At 47.9% G+C, this 12,872-nt stretch overlaps 1 protein-coding gene across 7 annotated transcripts in view; it reads right to left on the bottom strand.

Moving 5' to 3' along the window:
* AP2B1 (adaptor related protein complex 2 subunit beta 1) overlaps positions 1-12,872 on the bottom strand; it is a 77,303-nt gene that overhangs the window by 64,016 nt on the left and 415 nt on the right. For 5 of the 7 annotated variants that reach the window (XM_040082165.1, XM_040082170.2, XM_040082166.2 and 2 more), the window contains exons 2-5: positions 8,908-8,965; positions 6,834-6,939; positions 4,814-4,949; positions 3,051-3,296 (exon numbers count right to left, since the gene is read on the bottom strand). In XM_040082165.1, the coding sequence (XP_039938099.1) occupies positions 3,051-3,296; positions 4,814-4,949; positions 6,834-6,939; positions 8,908-8,944 (525 nt within the window). In that variant the 5' untranslated portion in view covers positions 8,945-8,965. Of the gene's footprint in view, positions 1-3,050; positions 3,297-4,813; positions 4,950-6,833; positions 6,940-8,907; positions 8,966-9,457; positions 9,520-12,758; positions 12,783-12,872 lie in introns of those variants that run through there. The other 2 variants (XM_058422962.1, XM_040082169.2) reach the window with 2 other exon arrangements.

The raw sequence follows: 12,872 nt of genomic DNA, 5'->3' as shown, positions 1-12,872 counted from the left end.
AGATAACTCTGCTGTTATATCAAAAACCACCAGCTCACCTGGTACCTGACCAGAGACATCCATATCAACGTATCTGCAATTAGACATTTGAATTAATTCACCCAGGGGATGCACCTGCACAAAAGATCACTTGATGTGAACTAAAGCCATGTCCTGACAACAAAAAAAAACCACATAAAGGGGAAAGAACCTTGGCTGTGCACCTACAGCACCTCAACAGGACTTCAGTGCCCTGAACATCCCCAAGGGCTGCTGGTTTATTAACACAGAATAATGCCATTACTCCAAAAATATAAGAAAAAAAAAAAGAACAAACCCAAAATGTTTCTGACAAGGTCACCTCCAACTTAGTCAGACATCCTTATGAGGAAGGTGATCTGAGCCCAGAGAAATATGCACCCTGATCTCTGCACAATTACGAGGCAATTAGCGAGCCACAGATGGAGATGTTCCTCTACCAACACCCAGCTAAAATGCTTAGAGCTCGCTCATGTGCTAGAGGCAACCAATTACAAAGTCATAATAAAACCCTTCTCGAAGACTATTTTTCAGCTGCAGCCTTTTTTAGCTCCTGCTCAAAATCCTCATTTCTCAGAAGAGAGAACAAGTGTGGATTTCCCATCTCAAAAATTCTGCTTCATTACGTGTCTAATGTTGCCCATTTCCACAAGCCATCAAAAGAGGAGAAACATTTATAATATAAATATGAATGAGCCTGGCTAACAGGTTGCAGTGATGGAGATGCACCATTTACAGAGGAATAGGCCATCAGAATAGATCCATCTGTACCATTCCTTCCAGCAAGCTTTCTTTTGATAGCCAATACTGACACACACATTTTACTTAAAAAAGACCTTCCAGGCACGAACTGCATTCCAAGGAAAAACACTTCAGAAAATATCAACTTGCACACAAATATAACTTATCTGGCAAACAAAATTCAAGGTCATTGGAAAGTTTCACATGGACAAAGCAGCAGTGAGGTGGATGGTATGACCAGGAAGATGAACCTTAATTAGGAGTGGATAATTCCTGTATTTTTGAAGGAATGCCACAAAGACACGAATTTCAACGAGGATCAACTTAACTAAAAGCAATGTCCTTCTCTACTGAAATTGTAAGCAGATTAAATATTGTATTAAATCAGCAGCTCTAAGAGCCTCAAGCCTTTGATAAAATCTCTCCCCATGCACCCTTAAAAAGCAACAACATCACACCCCATCTAGAGTAAAACCTGGGAAACCAGCACACAGAACACCAGCTCCATGAGCCTCTCAAAGACCTGAAAACACACCCCAGGGCCTCTCCTGCATCACCACCACCCCTCCAAACTGCATTTTCCTGCTGTGAATGCTCAGTTTTGGAAAGAGCAGGTGACTACAACGTGAGGGAGGCACTGTGACCCTGCACAGCTTCAGAAGAGCTGTCCCAGCCCATCCTCACTACCACCAAGGAGCTCAGGAGTTTTCCTGGTGTTTTATTAGGAAAGCCTGTGCTACTTTTGGAGGTTTATTTAGCAAATGGAGCACACACTGCCCTTTGGTATTTTTCCTCTTCTCACCATTCATTTAAGTCTATATTAAGCCAATGCACTTTTTAAATATGTATCTGCGCTCTCCTGTTCATTTACAAAACCACCGAGCTCCCCAGAGACCAGCAAGCACAAAGGGCAAGCAAACCCTCGTTATTTCTCCTCAAGTACCACATCTTTCAGGCAGAGCTCTTCACCTCGTCTCCATGTGGCCATAATCAGAACAAAACCAGAGCTGGAACCAAGGTTGAGAGAAGAGGAGGTTCTGTCCCTGACCTCCAGGGCTGCCTGGGAGCTGCTGAACACCAAGGCCAGCATTGAAGTGGAACTAAAGAAGCCCAAGCCAGTCCCTTCAGAGGCTGCAGGGCACACCCTCCACATTGAACTGGAACAGCAGGTGCTTCTCTACAAGCCTCAGAGCTGCCTAGACAAAGAAAACATCCTCAAGAAGTCATCAATATTCACGAAGAAGCCTGGCATAAGAAAAAAAAAAAATCAAATCGGGGAGGCAGATAAAAAGAACAACTTGCAAAAGAGCTGGATATCAGAGAAAAGAGGTGTCTGTATCTCCTTAGAGACATCATCACTCAGACTGCCTGTCACTGTCAGACACCTGGAGTTTCACTGTCTCTAGAAAGCCTCACAAAGAGCACTCAGCAGCCTTCACTCTCCTGCCAAAGGGGATGGCACCTTATCACCTGCACTTGGTTTATCTCAGGTGCCCAAAGACTACAGCAGGACAGAAATTCTGCAGTTTGACTCATGCACCACAGAAGGAGCTGGTAAACCTGCCCTAATAATGTGAGACTATTTCTTTAACCAGAGTCCGTCCTCTAAAAGAGCTAAAAAAGTAGCAATCACATTCCTAAACTCTGAGTTAAACTGAGCTGCAGAAGTTTTCTTCCCTGCTAAGGGTCAGGATGATATTGGTATGCTCCCCGGATTCCAATAGGAAACAGTATTAAATGAAAGAATGACGCAGTGGGGCACTTCAATTCCTTGGCCACCACCTTTTAGCCACAAAATAATAGCAGGAGACACCTGCCTTGGAAGCGGACCCTTCATCAAGCATAATTAAATGCTGATTTAGTAGGTAATTTACTCCCATGAAATTCTCGGTCATGATCTCCGCCTCTCCTCCGACGACTCATTTAACTTTATTAAAAACATTAGCATTGATTTTCTCCACTCATTACAAGCCGGTGGATTTATCTGCATTAGCAAATGAATTCATCCAAACTCTTACTCCAAGAAGAGCCAAAGCCTGAAGGAAAGCAAGAGCTACAAGCTGTCACCAAGGCAGCAGCATCACATATTTCTTGCTCTTCTGACTCACCTGGCCAGGAAGTTACACTTTCGCAGCACTCAACACAGGCAGAAGCCCAAACAGATCAAACAACAGAAGACATTTCCTGTTTTCTGAGGCAACAAGGGCTCTCTAACCAACAAAACCATCCCTGTGAAGAACCTTTCACACCCGCAATCACCGAGCTCCAGCAACGCGCTGGGAATGCCTTACCATGGGATTGGAGTCTGCAATCAGGTCACGCAGGGAATCCAGGAATCCTTGGTCCTCCACCATCTGGGCGTTGATGTCGTGCAGCTTGGCCACGCAGACAGCGGCGGTTTTCCTCACGTAGGGGTCCTCATCCTTCAGACACTTGCGCAGGGGCTCGCACAGGTACTCGGTGATTTTATCCACGCGGATGCAGCCCATGGTGCGCACGGCCAGCGCGCGGATCAGAGGGTTCGGGTCCTCGCAGTCCTGCGGCGCAACGTGAGCACACCTGCAGCAGCAGCCACTGGCTCCCCGCAGCCAGAGCCACGCTGCTCTCCCGTAAGCAGCAGCTCTCTGATTACACGCTAAGAGCCAGGCAATTATCTCAGAGCAGGGATAAAAGGGCGCTCGCTGCTTCACAGGAATGTTTTACACTGTTTCCGTCTTATAAAATTGTCATCTGGGTGTCCCTTCACTCTCCCAGCAAAGCTGCTGTCAACGTGATCCAACAGCTAAGCTGGAGAGGCAGCTCTCAGCACCCAAAATCTCACCACAAAATCATTTACTGATTTCCAACCTTCCTGGTTTAAAGGAGCCAGAAATAAAATGGGGAAAATCAACAACTGAACACAATGCAACAGCCATCGAGGCCTCTTTCTGAAACACAAACATCCCTTAAGTTAACAACACATGAGGCATTAAGCCAAGGCTACTTGGCAGGAATACATTTCCTACTCCAAGCCTACATAATTTTCCATGCATCCAATCTTTCTACATCTCTGAGCTCCTCCAGAATCAGCCTGTAGAAGGATGGCTACAGAATGACCTACAAAAGCATTCACCTTCCACTGTTCAAATTTCCTGCAGCTGAAAAAACACTTTTAAAGCCTGCAAGGGAAGTGACACATCTCACCAGCGCACTCCACACCTTGAACTGGAAGTGCTGAGTTAGTGCAGACCAGTGTCAACACCTGCTCTTCACTAACACCTGAACCTCAGCTTGCCAAAAGGGACACCAGGCTTTGCTCTGCAGAGTGTGAGATGGAAAATATCATTTTGTTAGTCCATTCTAACAGATTTGCACTTTAGAGACAGATAATGTTATTTCCAGAGAGGAAGACAGGGACATCCTCTCTGGCCAGAAGAGCAGACCTCTCAGCTTAGGTCTTCTCAGCCCTTTCTGCCTCTAGAACCACAACAGAAAGTTGAAACTCAATCCCATTCCCCAGTCTCAGATTTTAAAGCACTCTACAAGGAATCTCAAAGCTTCTTCTAAGCACTGGGGTTTATCTCACACAACATGGGACTGAAATAACATTTCCTAGATAAGGAGAGGCAACCTGACAACAGAACTAAAGGCAACCCAGCAATCAGGCTGCTGTTTTTCCAGTGTACTGTCTCTCAGTTTCAACAGAGATAAAGGTTTTCCACACAGCACAGCTGGAACATTCAAACAGGAAGTTTGATGTCCATGTCTCAGATACTACAAAGGCTGGAAGATGAAACAGATAAAATCTGTTTTACCAGAAATTGGTAAAACAACAGAAGCAGCTCTCCCTGGAGCAGTCTCTCTCACAGCCACTTACAGGGCTGCTGAAGTCATCTCCTCTGCAATAACCAGCAAGAACAAGTGAGAGAAAGAACCCAGACCTAATGGATTCATCACCCTCCTCTATGAGCCCAGCCCCAAAGCAGAGACAAAGCTCCCAAAGGCTGATGGACAAGGAGGTGTGCTGGCAGGCACCGTGCAGGACCTCTCCTGACGTGCCAGGGGAGCAGGTTACCTTCACAAAGCTGTTGACAGCCATGATGGCCATGTCTGGCTGGCTTTTGGCATAGTTCATCAGGTACAGGTAGACCAGCTTCTTCAGCTCCAGGTTGTCAGTCTGCATGCAGTTGACAACATCAGGGAACAGAGAGCTGGATACACAACACAAGGATAAGCAAGGATCAGAGAATTGTTTAGGTCAGGAAATGCCAGCAGTTCCCCCAGCACCGCCACAACCTTGTCCCCAAGTGCCACAGCTAAACACCTTCTAAAACTCTTCCAGGGATGGTGACTCCACTCTGGGCAGGCTGTTACAATCCCATCTGAACCTCCCTGGCACAACTGGAGGTTATTTCCTCTCACCCTGTAACTTGCAACCTGGGAGAAAGAGCTGACCCCCAACTACACCCTCCTGTCAGGGAGTTCAGAGTGTGAGAAGGTCCCTCCTGAGTCTCCTTTTCTCCAGACTCACCGCCCAGCTGCTCCTCATCACACCTGTGCTCCAGCCCATTCCCTCCTCTGGACATGCTCCAGCCATTCAATGCTCTTCTTGTCATGAGAGGCCCCAAACTGACCCCAGGATGTGAGGTGTGGCCTCACCAGTGCCCTGGGACAACCACTGCCCTGCTCCTGCTGGCCACACTGGCCAGGGGCCATTGGCTCTCTTGGCCCCCGGGGCACACAGCAGCTCGTGCTCAGCCACAGCTGACCAGCACCACAGGTCCTTTTCCATCCTTCCAGCTGCTCTTCCCCATGCCTGGAGTGTTCCACGGGCTGCTGTGACCTGAGTGCAGGACCTCACACCACTGGCCTCAGCCTGTCCAGATCCCTCTGCAGAGCATCCCTGCCCTCCAGCAGATCCACACTCCCAGCCACAAAATCCAACACACAGGTGGCATGGCATGCAAAGGAGTTAGCAACAATATCAAGGAAGCCAGAAAAACTGCAGTTCCACTTTAAGCACCCTGCTGTTTAATGAAAGGTCACCTTCCCTTTCAAAGCAGTTTGCAATGGCTTTTACAATAATAATTTAATTTCTTCTATGGCTTTAACATAGGAGAAGGTGAAAACTAAATGCCATTTCCTAAATGTGTTTTAACTGGGGAGTTCACCAAACAAGAAAATTCTACCCTGCCAGGTCTGGAAATGAACCCACAAGAGGAAAAAAAGTTGCTTTAAAATGTTCTGGTCATGCAGGACACTTATGAAGAACCTGCCAAATTTCAGACCAGCAAAGTCCAGAGTGATTAGAAGCTTAAGCGCTGACAAGCTGGGTTTCACTCAAATGTCAAGCAGCCATCTGTAAACAGCACTGCAGAATAACACAGGGAGTTACACAAAGATTCTGCAGCTCCCAGGTTGGCTGTGGGGATCTAAAGGTGAAGGGGGTAAAAGCTGCTGGCAGAAAATATTAGGGTTTTTTTTTTTTTTTCCCCTTTCAGTTTGTATGTTCCTTCATTCTATGATGAAGTCATGATGCTGAATTTGCAAGCTTATATAGATTTCCGTGGCAACAGACCACGCTGCTGGGAATCCAGAATTATTGACTCTCTGCTAGGCTCCAGGAACAGAAGCTGGAAAGGGGAAAGCATTCACTCAAGCAGGTTTTTCTGGTTTTCTCAGAAAACAATACTGGGGACAGTAAATGCCAGTGTCCTTTAGCTGCAGTAAGACACAGGTTCAATGCTAAAATCACCCATTTAAAAACGTAGCTTAAATTTATGCCGTGTCAGATGAGACTAAGAAAAACTTGGAACTACCTCTGTGACACTAAAACTTAGGGCAGCAAGAAAACATCACCTAAAGTGAGATACAAAATGGCTGAATTCTGGGTGTGTTTTAAATAAAAAGGGCTCTTGGAAGTAAAACCACTTGTTTCTCTCGCTTTCAGTGACAGTGAGGAGTTTGAGAAACCTGTGACTCAGGCACAGCACAGGCCACAGCCATCCCCAGCAAGGTGCCCAGGAGCTGTTCCAGGGACGTGTGTCACCACACCTAAGCCCCAGGACAACCTGAGCTGCCACAGTTGCTTTTACCTGACATCCTTCCCCACCGTCATGGCTGCAATAACCTTCTTTACAGCTTCTTTCCTCTTCTCTTTCTTTTCATTGTTGAGTTCAGCCTTCAGTTCAAAAATCTCTCCTGGCAGAAGAAACAAAAAAAAAAACAAAAACAGATTGAACCTCTCAGGAGAAGAAAAGGGTCTTGTTTTAGGGATAATTCAAGAGTGAGTTTTTGCTTTCTTGGCCTGTTATGCCCATAAAACTGGTCCAGCAGCAGTTGGAAGCTGTCAGACCTTGTGGAGAACATGGCTCACTGAGAAGCAAAGCTGCAACACTCAAGGGACTGATATGACTACACCTTGCAGAGGAAAATGCCACGAACAAAAACCACGCTGCGTGTGGCAGCTCTCCCACCTCCAGGACACCAAATCACATCCCTGGAGCATCTGTTTCTCTGAGGCAACCCTTACATAACCAGCATGAAAAGATACTTGGAGATGCCAGATTCGTGCCTGCAAAAGAAACAAACTAAGCTAGGAATTTTGCCCAGACTTTTTAAGTTTTGCTCATGGTCGCCTGCTTCCTGAGAGAGCTGGAGTGGAGCCCAAATGCTGTCCTAAACAGGACAGCATGTGTTTAGTCCAGTGGAAAAATGCTAAAAAAGACAGAGCTGCCACTAATAAAAGCTGCACGTACCACAGCTTGCCTGGATCCCAAGGTTCCCAAAGCAGCCTTTTCCACAGCATTAATTCTTCCAGATATGACTGTGCAGAAAGCCAGTTCAGGCTGGCTCACCAAAGTGGAAATCAAGTTTATAAAATAAAGCAACATGTGCAAAAGGCTGTTTATCTGCCTGCTCCAGACAGAGCCAGTGGTGTGAGAAGGATAATGCTCCCAACACAGACAGCTTTCCTCAGGAAGGACAGCCAGCAGCATTCCCATGGGGAGCCACAGCCTGAGCACACGTTACAAATACCAAAATATCCCCGCCAAAATTCTAGCACCAACTTTCCATTCCGACACTTGCTCGGAGCAGAGCACTAATTAAAATCTGACACAGAGAGACTGCCAGGGACTCCAAAAAAGAAGAGAAGCTGCTGCAGTGCAGAGACCACTCGTCATCCCTCCTGCCTGAGGAAGAGCCTGGCGTTACTCACCCAGAGCTGGTGCCCTGGAGCGGAGCTGAGACAGCTTCAGCTCTCACCCAGCCCAGACTGGCTCCCTGCAGCCAGCCCACAAAAACCTGCCTTTAGCTCTGAACTTTCAGAGCTGCTCCTTCCGAAGATATCAACTGCATTAGCTTCATTTATGAGCTCATTGTGAAGCTTAATGACACATAAGCAGATCAACAGTGTGGGTTTTTTCACTGGCAGGCATTCGGAGGGAGCACTCAGCCATTTTGCAAAGGAGAGGTTAATGCAAACCCATTTTCCACATCTGCTGGAGAATGATCAGGCTTAAATTGCACTCAGCAACAGCGTTTTGTTCAAGAACAGGTCAGAAAATCCACCTGGGACAGTCTCAGCGGAACAAGCCCCGCTCTGAAACAGCTGAATGGGTAAAATAATCCCAAAGAGCCTTTCCAAGCTTCCCATATTTAAGGGCAGCAGTTTGTCCTGAGGTGAACCACCACACCTGCAGTAAAGGCAGAGGAAAGTCGAACAGAGCACCTGCAGCTTTGGAGAAAAGGGCAGCAGGAAAACCCGCTGTGTTTGTGGGGTCTTGTATATACCCAAAATATTAAATTCCTCACATCAGCTTAATCATGTGATGCCCAAATTAACAACCATCCTTAGCCTGGCACTTGTTAGCTCATAACCAAAACTTTGTCTCTGGCTGGATCTGCACTCAAATCCCAACGTTTTGCTTTCTGATCCCTGAAAGAGCAGCAATCTGGGTCATTTTGAGCATCATAAAAACGTTCAATACCCCAGTTTTGTCTTTTGTCGCCATGTGACCTACTTTGGAAGTTTTTCCCTGGATGATTAAGAAGAGAAACAGGGACAGAGCTACCAGAAAAGCACAAGTTCTCCAGCGTGCAGTTAAAAAAGCTGTGTAAAAATAGCCACCCACCACCTCCAATCCACTGCACCAGCTCAACACCAACCTTTTTTATTGGTCGTGAAGTATTTGGAGTCCGTCATGGTTCCAGGTCCTTAAAACACCTGAGAATATGAAGAATAAAAAGTGAACAAGTCAGCTCCAAACGCTGCTGGGTGGCAACAGCCAGTTTGTGAGGCAGGAACTCAGAGCAAGGACGGTTGGTGAGTGAAGGAGGAAGCCAAAGCTTCACATCCACAAGCAGGAGTTCCCCAATATTCATCCTGCACCTGCTGCTGGTTTCACTTGGCAAAGCCAGGGTTTTAAAGGGCTCGGTAAAAACACAACAGTGGTGCTCAGCCCAGCTCCCTAAATTCTCAGTCTCAGCAGGCAAAAGGCATTTTTTGAACTCCTTATAAGCAGCAGATGCTGGCACGCTCTGCAGCTGGCTTTCCTGGGCACACAGATTCATTTTCCAAGGAAAAGCACACCCAGTGTCTCGCCTGGCAGTGAGAAGTCCATGTTTCACACAAAGGAAACTGTCATCTCCCCCTAACGACATCAGCCCGTGCTGCATCTTGATGGAAGGCACAATTAACCCCACTTGCAACACCCACCCCCAGGCCTTTCATTCCTTCCCCTCCTTTTGTTCCCGGCAGATGCAAAACAGTGGTTTTTTCTGAAAAGAAAAGCCATTACTTTTCAGTTCTCTCAAGCTTGAAATTGAAATATTTCTCTGCCAAGATCTGACATCCCACCTCTGAGACACACACACGGAGCTCATTATTTTGGTGCTGCTCTGCCTTTTTTTTTTTTTTTTTCCTGTTTTGGGGTTTTTTTGGTTGTTTTGTTTTTTTGGTTTTTTGGTTTTTTTGGGTGGACAGGATGGAAAAATGCTGTTAGAGCAGCAAGTGCTCAGCAGAGCCATGAGAGTGGTCTCGCCAGCACTTCTCTCGCTCCACAGAACTAAATTAATGCCTTAGAATACAGGGATTGCCCAAACATACATGAATATCCGTAATTTCATTCTCACAATTGCTAGCTCTGTGACAAATATGTAACAATTTTCAAAACAACCAGAGGAGTGGGCTTTTTTGATAAAAGTCTGTACCAACGCTAGGAACTACGACCCTAAAACCATCTCAAAAAGGATTTTATCGTTTCTTTCCTCCTTTTTCTTTTTTTTTGCCCCAATTCCCCTTTTCTTACACATCCTTCCATGACCTTAAAGGCTGCCAGCAAAGCAGTAAAATCATCTGTTCCCTAAATGCTGCCTGTCTTGCCTCTAAACCCTGCTGGCTCAGCAACAATAGGACCAGCACAGCTTTGAACTCCAGGAGTGCCCAGCAGTGCAATCAGAATGTTGTTCCTTAACCCTTTCCCTCCTCACCCCTTCACCAATCCCAATGCCATCACCATCCCATTTCCCCCCACCCACCTGGAACAGTTCAACACCCCAGCAGTTGAATTCCCAGCAGCTGCTGAGGGGTAATGCCCCAATTTCCACCCCTTTCTTGTGGGTTCATCCTGTCCAATTGCCAAACATCTGGATCAGGATCAACCTGTTGCTTTTTCCCAGTTTCCTGGAGCTGCTGCCCGCCTGGTTTCCACCTCATCCAATTAGGCTGAATTACTGGGTTTGGTTTGATTTCTCTCCCTCTCTGCTCCTGCCAAGCCCGGAGACAGCTCTGGAAACACATTCCTCGTGCAGGAATGTGTTTCCAGGCTGGGCTGGGAAAGCCACACGAGCCACAATGAGTGCAATTTTCTTCCAGCAAAAATCTCACAGCACCCCCCCCAAAAGCAGAGGCTGCTGTGGAGCTTGTTTTGTGATTAAAATCAGTCTGGGTTCAGCTGCAATGGTACTGCTGACAGAGTCCTTCAGGTCTGAGCTCAGCTTAAACGGAAGACTTTAAATGTTTTTCACTGCGAGAATATTTGGCACAGCGCCATGCAAAAAGCACTGAACATGGCCTCGATGTTCTTTACTTGCATTATGTGGGGATTTGTCATCCAGGGTCACATCCCAGCTGAGCTACTCTAATACAGCTTTAACTGGGGCCAGAGCAGCAGATTAGAGAGACAATCGAGGCCGGGGGGGAAGAAAAAATGACCCAAACACCATAAACATCAGCCCAGTTGCATTAAGCTGCACACAGAGGAAGAAACTCTGCTGAATTTCAGAATTTCAGAGATGGCCATTAAACCCCGAGTGCAGCGCATTTCGTTGTTTCGCTCCTTTCAGATATTGTTGTTTTTCTCCTTTCATAAATTTGGAAACACGAAGAATCCTAGAAACACTCAGACAGGGCCAAGCACAGCTCATGCCTCTCCTTTGATAGATGTGAGTGAGAGCTGACTGAGGTCAATAACCAAACTGCCCTATTCCAAATGCAGCACAGGATAAAGCTCTTTTCCTCACAGGCACACAGATTGCTGCTTCATGTGTGTCAGAGCTTGCTTTGCACACTGCTCAGAGACAGCCTGCCAGCAGCACTGGGTATTATCTCATCACTAACAATCTCAGCGTGCTTTACAGCAAATGGAACCAAAACAGATTTTTAAAACACTGCTGTTTGTGTGACTGCAGAAAATGCCAGCTCCTTGTACACAAATCGAAACCGAGGAGAGCCTAGGTAAATTAGAACATCATCAACAGCCTTGTACTTTCAAAAGAAAAATCTACTTTAGACTGGCCCCTCCTCACTATTGTTCTGTGCCCAGCACTTGCTGAGATGGGAACAGGTAAGAGGTGCACAAAGCTGACAGCAGAAAGCTCCTCCTGATCCAACCCCAGCAAACGAGAGATGAAAAAGAACGGCTCCAGAAAGCTCCAGCAATGCTTAATGCTACAAACAGTGGCTTGACATTTCAATGTAGGCTAAACCAAAGCAAGGGAAACCTCCTCAGCCCAAAACCACACAGAAAACCTGACCCTGTGTCTGACCAACCCCTGCTTGACCCCACACATGGCTCCAGCCAGCCCGACCCGCTCCCCAGCACTGATCCCACACAGGAGGGTGGCAGCTTTAAGGGGCTTGGGACTGAGCCAAGCTCCTGGACATTGAAACCATCAATCCCTAAATCTCTCAAGTGATCCCTGGTTTAACTCCAGTGTAAGTGGTGCCACCCATCTTTCCTGGAAAGCCTCTCAAGGAGCTGCATGACAGCCCAGGTGTGGCCCAGGGCCACTGGAAAACCAGGAAAACAACCAGAACAAAGCAACGTGGCTGGCAGAGGGAGAGCTGTGCCTGCAGCCCTGAACTTGTGCTACCGCAGGGATTTTGTTTCCACCCTGGGGACCAAACACCCCTTTGGTGGTCCCCATTCCACCTGCTCCTCCTAACACCTCCCCATTCTGTGGCAGCCCCATTCCAGCTTTGCTGCCAGCCCCTCCCACACTCCAGCAGGACTTCCAGCACCCAGCCACACTCCAGACTGGCACCTCAGTACCCTCCCTCAAGCCCCTGTCCACCAGCCCTTTGCCCTCAGCACCATTCCCCAGATGTCTCTCAGTACCCCCCAGTCGCAGGAGCATTCCCCACAAATCCCGGTGGCCCTCCCCAGCACTCCCAGTCCCAGCAGTGCCTGTCAGTCCCTCTCAGCACCCAGCCCTTATCCCTGCTCCCCCCATTACTCCAGTAGCTTGCTGTGCTCATTCCCATCCCACCAAGCTCCATCCCAATGTCTCCACCCAGGGCCCACTGACCCAACTCCTCACCCCTCCAGTTCCTCTACAACCACCTGCCCAGTCCTCCCAATGGCCCTCCATCCTCTTCCAGTACATCACCAGAGCCCCTCCCAGCGCCTCACCAGCGACTCCCCCCGCCCCATCCCAGTTCCCCTTCCCAGCACCACTCACCTCCTCCCAATGCCCCCCCCCGGTGCCCCTTCCCACCTTATCCCAGTGCCCCTCACCTCTCCCAGTATCCCTTTCCCACCCCACGCCGGTCACCCCACCCCTCGTCTCCCCCTCGCTATCCCCTCCCAGAGCCCTCCCATCGTGCCCAGCCCCTCCCTAGCCAGCATCTC

The sequence above is a fragment of the Hirundo rustica genome, chromosome 19 (genome assembly GCF_015227805.2).
Source record: "Hirundo rustica isolate bHirRus1 chromosome 19, bHirRus1.pri.v3, whole genome shotgun sequence".
NCBI lineage: Eukaryota > Metazoa > Chordata > Aves > Passeriformes > Hirundinidae > Hirundo > Hirundo rustica.
The sequence above is the reverse complement of the archived record's forward strand: the minus strand, read 5'-3'. Positions and strand labels throughout refer to the sequence as shown.